Source organism: Chiloscyllium punctatum, chromosome 7, assembly GCF_047496795.1.
Source record: "Chiloscyllium punctatum isolate Juve2018m chromosome 7, sChiPun1.3, whole genome shotgun sequence".
Lineage (NCBI taxonomy): Eukaryota > Metazoa > Chordata > Chondrichthyes > Orectolobiformes > Hemiscylliidae > Chiloscyllium > Chiloscyllium punctatum.
In genome coordinates, this window is record NC_092745.1 from 77443194 (window position 1) to 77455333 (window position 12140).

General features: G+C 40.0%; 1 protein-coding gene across 2 annotated transcripts in view; it reads right to left on the reverse strand.

Moving 5' to 3' along the window:
* Positions 1-6459, reverse strand: part of LOC140479834 (SERPINE1 mRNA-binding protein 1-like) — a 43241-nt gene extending 36782 nt beyond the window's left edge. For both annotated transcript variants that reach the window (XM_072574110.1, XM_072574109.1), the window contains exons 1-2: positions 6095-6459; positions 1192-1348 (exon numbers count right to left, since the gene is read on the reverse strand). In XM_072574110.1, coding sequence (XP_072430211.1) covers positions 1192-1348; positions 6095-6347 — 410 coding nt within the window. In that variant the 5' untranslated portion in view covers positions 6348-6459. The remainder of the gene's footprint in view (positions 1-1191; positions 1349-6094) is intronic.
* Between the last annotated feature and the right edge of the window lie 5681 nt (positions 6460-12140).

Below are 12140 nucleotides of genomic sequence, written 5' to 3' on the forward strand. Positions count from 1 at the left end.
GTTGTATACCACATTCCATTACTATATCACATTCACATCTGTTGCCCTTAAAGGCTAAATACCATTGGTTCACTGTTTGGAAGTCCAAAAGACTCACCATGTTATAATTAGATTAGATTTTCTACAGTGTGGAAACAAGCCCTTCGGCCCAACTAGTCCACACCGACTTTCCGAAGAGCAACCCAACCAGACCCATCTCCCTCTGATGAATGCACCTAACACAATGAGCAATGTAGCATGGCCAATCCACCTGACCTGCGCATCTTTGGATTGTGGGAGGAAACTGGAGCACCCAGAGGAAACCCATGCAGACAATGGGAGAATGTGCAAAACTCCACACAGTCACCAGAGGTTGGAATCAAACCTGGGTCTCTGACGCTGTGAGGCAATAGTGCTAACCACTGAGCCGCCAGTGGCAGGTTTGGGCTGGAAAGGGTAATTGAGCTAAGATCAAATCAGATATTGTATGATGGTGCAGGCTCAAGGGTGAAAGCGCGTACAATCTTGTTATTTAAGAAATATTTAGACCCTGCAGTGCTAACCACAGACAATGTGCTCCCCTCGTCTCCAGAAGATTTTGGAAGCAAATGTAACAAAAAGAACATCACAAGAAGGAGCTTTACTTTAGATTACTTAGTGTGGAAACAGGCCCTTCGGCCCAACAAGTCCACGCCGACCCGCCGAAGTGCAACCCACCCATACCCCTACATTTACCCCTTACCTCATACTACGGGCAATTTAGCATGGCCAATTCACCTGACCTGCACATCTTTGGACTGTGGGAGGAAACCGGAGCATCCGGAGGAAACCCACACAGACACGGGGAGAATGTGCAAACTCCACACAGTCAGTCGCCTGAGGCAGGAATTGAACCCAGGTCTCTGGCGCTGTGAGGCAGCAGTGCTAACCACTGTGCCACCGTGCCGCCCAAAGAACTACCTGATCTCATCAACTGTATTATACATTTGGTACAACCAAGCATAAGTTGAAAAATTTGAGTTTTTGTCTCACTAAATGAGGTGAAAGTATATTAGTATGCATAAATAAATGATTCTTAGCCATCCATGGCACACAAAAATATATCCAATTAAATTAATTTAAGAATACTCTATTAGAAAGGTCAACCTGCAACAGTAATAGATCTCCTTCTACAAACCATATTGAACCACCTTCAGGACATTTTGCACATACTTTTCAGAGGAGAATTCACCCCCATCAGCTTTTTCTTCAACAGGTCTATCAAAGCGTCGTTCACGAGGTGGTGGTCTTCTGTCTGGCCTCCTTTCACCAGGTTTCCCTTCACCTTGAGACTGCTGCTGCTCAGGCTTCCTGCCAACCCTTCTGACACCTAAAATACAAGTTTATAAATGGTGAGGCATGAGGGTTAAAACCACACTGCCAGTGATTTATACCATTTGACGCTAAGATAGACATTGCTCCCAAGGAGCAAAATATTCTGTAAAATACAATCATACTCAAATTTCAGGCAGAAGCAGCCTCCTGAAACAACCTAGGTCTAGTTTAAAACTAGAAGTTGGTCTTTTGACATCTTCAGAAACAGTAATTTTCCCTCCTCTCTCAGATGTCGAAGAAATTGCAATGCATCAAGGGTAAAATTAAAAACTAATGATTAAAATATGTTTAAATAAAAACTGAAGGAATAAATTTGCCCTTGTACTGGGTCCTTTAATTGTTATGTGCCCCAAAGGCCTTCAGGCCAATGCAGGCAGACATGGCAGCCAATACACTCTCAGCATGGTTTAACAAATCACAAAAGATATATGACCAAAGAATCAGATTTGTCACAGCTCAATAAGAATTTCCTGCTTTTCTGGTTATAATTTCCAACAGATCAAAATGAGGCACATTGAAGTGATACCTCTATGATGTGGTTCTTGCATCGTGTTTGAACTGCAGTCCAAGGAAGGAATATTGCTACAAGCAGAGCACAAATAAAAAATTGTTGGAGAAACTCAACAGGTCTGGCAGTATCTGTTACAGGAAAGTATTTTGCATCCAGTGACCCTGCTTTAGAATCAGACCCAAAAGATTAACTCTGCTTTCTCCCCAAGATGCTGCCAGACCTGTGAGTGTCTCCAGCAATTTGTTTTCACTTCAGATTTCAAGAATCTGCAGTTGTTTTAATTTTACAGCGCAACTAAAGCCTGGCTGTAGTTTACAATATACAGTTCATACTCAAAAGCAAATCCAATTCTATGTTACCACAGATTTGCTTATTTAGTCAACAAAGTGTAATTCCTGGATTTTTACACAAAATCTTTGTAACAAAGCAAAATAATAAATTTTGAAAAACCGTTGAAACCCACTTTCTAGAATTCTCAGAAGTTGCATTCTCTGGTTTGCTATACCAGAGTATACACCTGAAATAATTAGTTACCCAAAATGACATTGATTTTCAATTTGTGGCAATAACTACAAGTTGGCCCTGTTGCTCTTATCTAAGTGAACACAGCCAGCCAACAAGTGAATCAGTCTTGACTCAGAACTGGGGCACAGCCAAACAACAAATCCTCCAAAAGTCACTCATTTGATGATGGTAACGAACTAATTTGATTGGTCATTTTCTGATGTAATGTGTCGCTTACAATGTCAAAAGCCTCAAAGATCAAAGTGAGACTTTTCAATTGTAGCTCAGGATCTAGTTCCCAAATATGCATAAATTAAGTTTTTCTGATATCCAATAAAGTTTCCCTTAAAAATCTGCATTTTCCAGTCTTCACTTTAAGAAATTTAAACTTCACTACATTTTGATATTTGCAGGTACTCTTAGTTACAACAGTATAAAATACATTATACAGATTCACATTTTAAGGTCGTGAGTTATAAAATATCAGGACCATGTGTATCTGCTGTTAGCTGTAATGAAGCAGGTAGCCAACAGAAATAAGCAGACAGTTAAAATAAGAGATGAGCAGTGTCTCTAAAGAGTTGAACCAGTCAAGGTTTACAACAAAACATTTTTGACAAATAAAAGGAAATGACATTAACTAGACCATAGAATCCAGATGGCAACTATCTTGAATTTGACTTTATTTGTTGTCACATGTACTCAAATCAGTAGTGAAAAGCTTACAGTCACTGCATTATAATGCCATCATGGGTAGAGGTACTAGGTAGATACCTAAGATCAAAATCTAAGGAAACAAAAAAATTAGTAAAGAAATAAATTGTCCAGCATTACACATCATAGGAATAAAATGAGAAATATAAAGTAAAAATATTCAGTGATTAATATGGCTTTGAACCTCTTATCTATAAGAGTTCCAAATTGTCATGCCTAACCTTGCAATTTTTAACTACATAATTAAACCATAGCAACTTGGGTCCACATTCACACAACAGTCTCATAATCAATGCTGCCAGTGCTGTACTGAGGGACTGTTGCATTTTGAGAAGTGTCACCTTTCAATGGATGATAAAGTGATCTAAAATGCTCAAATAGGAGTAAAGATCCCATGTCTCTATTCAATGGACAAGAATTTATTCCTTCTCACTGCCAGCAAAACAGATGAATTGGTCACTTTTTGCCTAATGTGAGATCTTGCCTTTAAAAAAGTTAACTTCAAAAATACTTCAAATTGCTGTGAAGCACCCAAGGTACTAAAAGAAAGCAAAGTTTTAGAGCAACTCCTTGAAAAGAAAAATAGTAGACATAGTAAAAATTGAAATGAAAATTCAATTAACTTCAGAATCCACAGTTTTAGAGGTTTATATTTGCCATCTGTCTTTGATTCCAAGATATGAAGCATGAAACTTTGGGGCACATTTAATTTTTTAAAAATTCAACTTTCAAATCTGCACCTCTCTCAAGCTTCACATGTTCAGAATTAGAACTTAAACACCAATGTATAAAGTGTGAAGCACCAAACGTCAAAACTTACAGACTCACCAAATTCAAATGGAAATGCCTGGATTCCTAGCCCCAAATGAAACAAGGGATGCAATTCACATGCTATCATTTTCTCTGGTTTTACTTTTTGAAGGTACAAGAGATGCACAGAAGAGAACTAAACATGCAGTCAGAGGTGCAACTCAAAGGAGCGCATACAATTTGCGTTTTAAAAAAGGACAAAACTAAAAATTTAACAATGAATATCTTTGCACATCTGGTGCTGAATTTGCCATTGAAAAAAATATTACAAATTCCATTTTTAAGCCAAAAATTAAATCATAGTCTGAAAGCTCATTCATAAATAACAAGACATATACTGAGTATAGAAGAATTTGAAGTAAACACTGTGAGCTCCTCTGTACCGGTTATCAAATAGAGCCTTTGATTCTAATAAAGGGACCTTGAAGGAATGGAGTATTGCTCACATGTCTACTTGCATTTTGCAAATGACTTTTGTTTTCCTATATACAAAATTTTCTGTGCACCAGGTTTGATTCCAACTTCAGGTGACTGTGCATGGAGTTTGCACATTCTCCCAGTGTCTGCATGGGTTTCCTCCGGGTGCTCTAGCTTCCTCCCACAGTCCAAAGTTGTGTAGGTTAGGTGAATTGGCCATACTAAATTGCTGTGTTCAGGGATGTGTAGGTCAGGTGCATTAGTCAGGCAGAAATGTAGAGCAATAGGGGAATGGGTCCGGGTGGGTTACTCTGAGGGTCAGTGTGGACTTACTGGGCTGAAGAGCCGGTTTCCACACAAAGAATTCTAACAAACACTATTTGCTAATATTATTTTACAATAAAATATCTGATTCTCAAAAATTTTCCTGAAAAGATAGTTCTGATTCATTTCAAAAGAACGAACGAATTTATCTATAAAATTATGTAAGTGGAGAACCACGATTCTTTACACTTATTCTACAAACCCCAAAGTAGCCCAACAAAAGCATGATGCATTAAACATTGTGATTGATACATGTTGAGGATATTTTATCCAACTTGCTCAAATACATTATGGCATGCCTGGGGCAGGTGGTATTTAAACCTAGACCTTCTCGCCTAGCATTTGGAAAAGTACTACTGTTCTACAAGAGCCCATTTAATGCATGGAGTTTGTAGTTAAAGTGAAATCAACAATCTAACACACATTTAACAGAATTATACTGTAAGTCATGCTTCAAAGAAATTGCCTTTATTAACATGCCAGGTTTCAAAACCTTTAAAGTAAAAAAAAAATTGCAGAACTTATGACTGATACAATCAAGTTGAACAATTTCAAATGAAGTACAATGCATCAGATAGCAAAGCACAACACCTTCAAAGCTCAAGCAGGAAATATGGTCACTGAGACACAAGATGGAAGCCATTACACTAAAGTCCGTACTGTAAAAAGGAAAGTTATGTTTTGAACCGAAGAACAGTACATCAACACGTGCAAGATTTAGGACAACACCCTTTTACCAAATTGGATTGACTAAACCTCCGCATCCACCACGTGTTTTTTTAAACTGGTTTACAAAGCAGTTGTACCTTTCATCTACAAACTTGTCATACAGAATTCACGTACACTAGCCATGCTTAAATGATTCTCTTAAAAGTGACTTATTCCAAACCATTGCATTAGATTTAAAACAAAAAAAGAGAGTCTGGGACACCAAGTAAATGTTAAAGTTGATTTAGGTTTGCGAGAGACGAAGTTGGGACGAATGTAAAAGTGTTGTTACCCAATGATCACTCACGTTTCCAGCCTTGTTGCCTTGCTCAGGGACTGACGAATAAAACTAAACGCTGTGCATTAAAATGCCTTAAGAAGGAATTAAATAAACTAGCCCTCATCCATTAAAGCAGCACAATGCGAGAAGGGACTATATGGGTTCGTATACAAAACTCTCCTCTCAGCGTGAGGAGTGAAGCCAAAGCACGCGGATTTGCAGGGTCAACCCCATCAGAACTACCCCACTCACAGGCAAAGGCCCAGCCTGACGGGAGAAGCCTAACACGGGGGAAAATTAAAAAGCCCTGAGATCTTATAGGAAGGAGTCAGTCCCTCACGTTTTCTAAACCTGGCATTTGCCGTAAGCGGTTCTATAAAACTAAAACAACTGCAACATGCTCTTCTTCCAAACCCCACCAGGCCCTGCGAATAATGAATGTAATAAGAACATTCCTGCAGAGGCTCCAATACCTTCTTTTCTCGAGGTCATGGGAGCTTGGGACTCTGGTTTCGCGTCGCTGGATGTTACGGGCACCTTCCTGTCCTTCTGAGATTCCTTCTTGGGCTGCTGTTTTGACGCGGCCGTCTTGTTGTCTTTCTCCTTCTTGTCTTTCTTGATTTCAGCCTCTTTTAAGATCTCGAACGGGTCGGATTCATCGCCAAATAGTTGGTCGAACCGATTAGTTACGACGCAGCCGAAGCCTTCCTGTAAGTTCCCGGGCATGATGGGGCCCCTCAAGTGCAGATTCTCCCTGGATGCTGCAAGATTGCAGAAATCGCTCCAATTAGCCTCAAAATGGCCGGTTAGAGACGGTCTTCTTGCTCGCGCTGCATCTTGGGCCGCGCCATCCGGGGACCGGCCGCGCAGCCTCGCCTGCCTGCTGGGAAATGTAGTCTTTTCCTGTGCCTCTCTCTTTGATCACTGGCACCTGCGCTCGCAATGGGCAGACCACATTTCCCAATGTGCAGCGCCGACTCACATTTGTTGCAAACCCACGTGAGACATGGTGTTAGAGAAGCTTAGTGCAAAGTAGGTAGAGTCAGACAGCTTTTGCAGTCTGATTGTAAAACATATTTAATGTCATAATTTGTGGATGGTAGAAATCTGAAATAAAAACTAAAAATGCTGTTAATGGTTAGCAGGTCTATCAATGAAAAACGTTTAACTTTGATTATCTTTTATTAGATTTCTGTAGAAAACTACAAAGTACAGTATATCCAGATTTTTTTTATTTCTAGACTGCACATTTTATTCCTATTTGTGGAAAGATGGAGATACTAGTGACTGGCAAAGGAACCAGTAGTGTTATGAGGAAAAGCTTTATCAACAGCAAGTAGTTGGGAACAGGAGTGCATTGCCTGAGAGTGTGATGGAAACATTTAATTATGCCTTTCAAAATGGGTCTAATATTAGCTAAATAGAATATTTTTGCAGATCTACAGGAAAAGAGAGGGGCAATATGGAAATAGCTGATTACTCTTGTGGAAAGCTGACACATAGGATGAGCTGAATGTATGGCAACCATTCTATGATTCTATATTTACATATAGTATGAGCAGTTTCAGCCCTTCTTCCATTGCTAATGGTGTTGTTCAATAATCTTAAAGTTCAATTCAACACATTGGATGCTTGAAAACCTATGGAGAAAGCAGCAATTGCAAAGTGTGAGAGTAATGTCAGAGGACATGGATCTTCTCTTTGGTCTAATAAAGACATAAATTCACAGAATGAGTTTGCATTAGATTAGATTCCCTACAGTGTGGAAATAGGCCCTTCGGCCCAACAAATCCACACCAACCCTCCGAAGAGCAACCCACCCAGATCCATTCCCTTACTTTTACCCCTGACTAATGCACCTAACACTACAGGTAATTTAGTACGGCCAATTCACCTAACCTACACATCTTTGGACCGTGCAAGGAAAGCATAGCACCCAAAGGAAACCCACACAGACATGGGGACAATGTACAAACTCCACACAGACTTGCCCAAGGCAGGAGTTGAACCCAGCTCCCTGGCACTGTGAGGCAGCAGTGCTAACCACTGAGCCACTGTGCTGCCCTAAAGTCAAGCACACCAGGTGGAACTTGAACCGACAATCCCTTGCTTAGGAGGCCAATGCCTTATCCATTAGGCCACTGGGGCTACACTTTAGGATATAGGTTATATATATTCTCCTATATCCTTAGCTAATTAAACACCTATCATGGAAGACTAAGCACACATTTACTCCATCATATCTGCACCACTTTGCACTTGCTTACATTAAATTCTATCTGTCATGCACTGGCACAGAGTCAGAATGTTGTGGGTTCAGTTATAAGTACAAAAACACTTGCTGACAATCCAGTGTGAGACTGAGACTGTTGCATTGTTAGAGGTATTGTTTTATAGATCAGTTACTAAACTGAGACCTTCCCTGCCTCTTTCAAATGGGCATAAAAGATCTCATGGCATTAGTTTAGAGAAGAACAGGATAGTTATTCTTCATAGCCTGGTTAATGTTTATCATCTAATCTCCATCTCTTTCAGTTTTGCTCACATTACAAAGGATCATCACTGTGGATCACCCTTCTCCATTTATTATAAACTATAATTTCTGAATTTGGTGTTTGGCTTGAGAGCCCAATACTCTTCCTGGCACTTATCACAGCCATAGAGATAAAGAGCACAGAAACAGACACTGCGGTTCAACTCGTCCATGCTAATCAGATATCCTCAATTAATTTAGTCCCATTTGCCGGCCTTCGGCTCATATCCCTCTCAACCCTCCCTATTCATATACCCATCCAGATGCATTTTAAATGTTGTAATTGTATCAGCCTTCACTGCCTCCTCCACCAGCTCATTCCATACAAAGCTGCTCACTGTGCCTCGGTACATGTGACAATAAATTCAACTCAAATTTCAAATCATACACATACCACCCTCTGTGGGAAAAGGTTGTTCCTTAGGTCCCATTCAAATCTTTCCCCTTTCACCTTAAACCTATGCCTTTGAGTTTTGGACTGCCCCACTCCAAGGAAAAGACCTTGTCTATTTACCCTATCCATGCGCTTCATGATTTTATAAGGTCACCCCTCAGCCTCCTTACTCCAGGGAAAACAGTTCCAGTCTATTCAACCTCTTCCTTCAGTTCAAACCCTCCAACCCTGGCAACACTCTCATAAATCTTTTCTGATCCCTTTCATGTTTCACAACATTCTTCCTATAGCGGGGAGAACAGAATTGCACACAGTATTCCAATAGTGGCCTAACCAATGTCCTGTGTAGTTGCAACATGACCTCTGAACACCTATACTCCATTCACTGCCCAATACAGGCAAGTACTGTATACCAAATTCCTTCTTCACTCTCCTATCTACCTGTTTATCCTTGCCAATTACATTATGCATTGTCTTCTCAGCCACCAGAGGCTGGGTTCTTTCATTGCCAACTAGTCATGGAGTGAGACTTGAACTTGAATCTGAATTGGGGAGGTTACCACCTGAGCTGCAAGACGACTGCACCACAGGAACTTCAAAGACTCTTCTTAACACTTCTTCCTCAATCAACATCACAAATAAACCATTACCACATGCTATCTATGGAAACTTGTTGTCTTCTGTGTTTTGTACATTACAACATTGACTATGCAGCACAATAAAATCTCTAGTGGCTGCAAAGGTGCCCTGAATTAATGAAAACCATTGTACAAATGGAAATGTTGTGTTTTATTCATACTTAGTTGTGCAACTCATACTAATTTTCAAATTACTGCCTCTATGTCAACTGCCCTTCCCAATTTGATATCTTGAGCAAATATGTTATCTTTGCTTGATGTTTCTGAGTCCAAGGCCCTAATAATTATGAAGATATGGAGAGGGAGTGCTGGGGTGGTAGTCTTGGCAGATTGGCATGTAAAATGGATAACGTAAAGGTCCTGTGGAATTTACAACAAGAACACATTTGAAATTTCCTTCCTGTATTGTAGCTAGCCATTATTTAGGTTGAGAAACTATTGGGGGGGTGGGGGGGCAGATTAGTGCATGGATTGGGAGTATACAGAGTTGGAAACACAGTTTGTTTCAGGTAAATTCAGCACTCCTGTTCCTCCTGGACCACAAATAGTGCTGGAAAAACAGTTCCTTGCCAGGTCTAGCTTTCTTACCCTATTTGGTTTTCTTAAGCCCTGAAAACTCAATCCACAGTCATTAGATCAACAAAAGCTTTTAAAATTTGAGGCAGGCAGCCTAATTAACTTATTTAAATCATGAGCCAACTGTTTGAGAGAATCAGTAAACCCTTTGGATCACCCATGATCCTGCTGGATGGCAGAGCAGGCTCAAAGAGCAAAGTCCTGTTCCTATTTAGAGTCATAGAATTATAGGCACATACAGCATAGAAACAGACTCATCTGTCCATCTCAGCCATGCCGACCAGATATCCCAAATAAACCTAGTCCCATTTGCCTATTTGTTCCATATCCCTCTAAACATTTCCTTGTCATATACCCATCCAGATGGGTGGCACGGTGGCACAGTGGTTAGCACTGCTGCCTCACAGCGCCAGAGACCCGGGTTCAATTCCTGCCTCAGGCGACTGACTGTGTGGAGTTTGCACATTCTCCCCGTGTCTGCGTGGGTTTCCTTCGGGTGCTCTGGTTTCCTCCCACAGTCCAAAGATGTGCAGGTTAGGTGAATTGGCCATACTAAATTGCCTGTAGTGTTAGGTAAGGGGTAGATGTAGGGGTATGGGTGGGTTGCGCTTCGGCGGGGCGGTGTGGACTTGTTGGGCCGAAGGGGCTGTTTCCACACTGTAAGTAATCTAATGCCTTTTAAATGTTGTAATTACACCACTTCCTCTGGCAGCTCATTCCATACACACACCACACTTATGCCCTCTGGTTTTCTACTTCCCTACCCTGAGTTAAAGACCTTGTCTATTTACCTTATCCATGCCCTTCATGATTTTATAAACCTCTATAAGGTCACCCCTCAGTCTCCAATACTGCAGGAAAAATAACCCCAGCCTATTTAGTCTCTCCCTATAGCTCAAACCTTCCAATCTTGGCAACATCCTTGTAAATCTTTTCTGAGCCATTTCAAGTTTCACAACATTCTTCCTATAGCAAGGACACCAGCAGTATTCCAATAATGGCTTAACCAATGTCCTGTATAGACACATGACCTCCCAAGAACAACACTTAATGCATTGACCAATAAAGCATACCAAATTTTTTATTATTCCACCTACCTGTGATTCCACCTTCATTTCTTATGGTTTAACACTGGAAATGGCAGTAATAGTTGCAGGCTAGGGTCAGGTTTCATAGTTTTCAATTTTTAATCCCTCTCACATTTGTTTCTGCTATTGGAAGCATTCACTCAATTTTTGTTTAAGAAATATAACACCTATCCTTCTTTGGACACTTTATGGGAATATGGTCCAGTGACAGTAAAGTATTAGCATATATTTTAAAGAAAATACTTCTCTCTTCCCATGCCCATATTAATCGTCCAAACCACTGATTTGCAGTTTTTAGATTTCACAAAGGTACAAAATCTTAGAATTTGTTAAAACATAAGATCAAAATTCAACAAACTCAGTTGTCAACTATTGATACAATGAGTCACACTGAAATAGTAACTCTTTCTCTATCCATAAATACTGCCAGACCTTAGTGTATCCTGTATTTTATCCATATTTCTAATACTTTAAATCTTTGATTTTGAACCTTTATTCTCTAAAAAAATTAATTCCTATCTTTGATTGTTGTTGTAATCAGCAGATGTCTCAAACATTTGTCTAGTCAATAAAGGTGCTCAGCGAATCAATGGGTATCATTAAAGACATTTATGTTTTCATAAGTGCACATTGTCAACACAAGTCACTGGTTCATGTGCACACATTCACTGCTCCAGTGACTCACAATAGCACCAATAAAAAGTAAATATTGAGAATGCTGGAAATCTGAATTAAAAACAGAAAACACTGGAAATACACAGTGGGTCAAGCATGAACTGTGGAAAGAGAAGCAGAATGAATGGGGACAGATTCTTGGGCCCTGTCAAGAGCTAGAATGGGGGAGATACATGGAGGAAGATTTGAAAATATCAGCATTAGTGAACTAACTGGTTTCCTAACGTATTCCTGAAGTGATTGAACAGTGGAATAGCAATTCTGCAACATCCCTCATTAAGACCGATTAAACTGCTTAAAGAGCATACTGTGTTTTGTTATGAAGTTGAAGGCATTCACTATATTTTTAAGAGAGAGAGAGAATGATGTTCTGAACTGAGAGATTACAGGTACTTGTGTATATGACTAGATGGCAGTCCCAGAGTGTACTGGAACTTTGAAAATAAGCAGCATTTGGCTATGAAATGGATACCTGAGTTTGGTTGTTGTTTTGACAACAATTCGAATTTAGCCAGTCTAAATTATGCCCCAGGATGATAAACCCAATTGAGTTTAAATTTATTGTTTTGCCAATATCGAACCAATGAGATGATCCAATGTTGGACTTTAAGAATA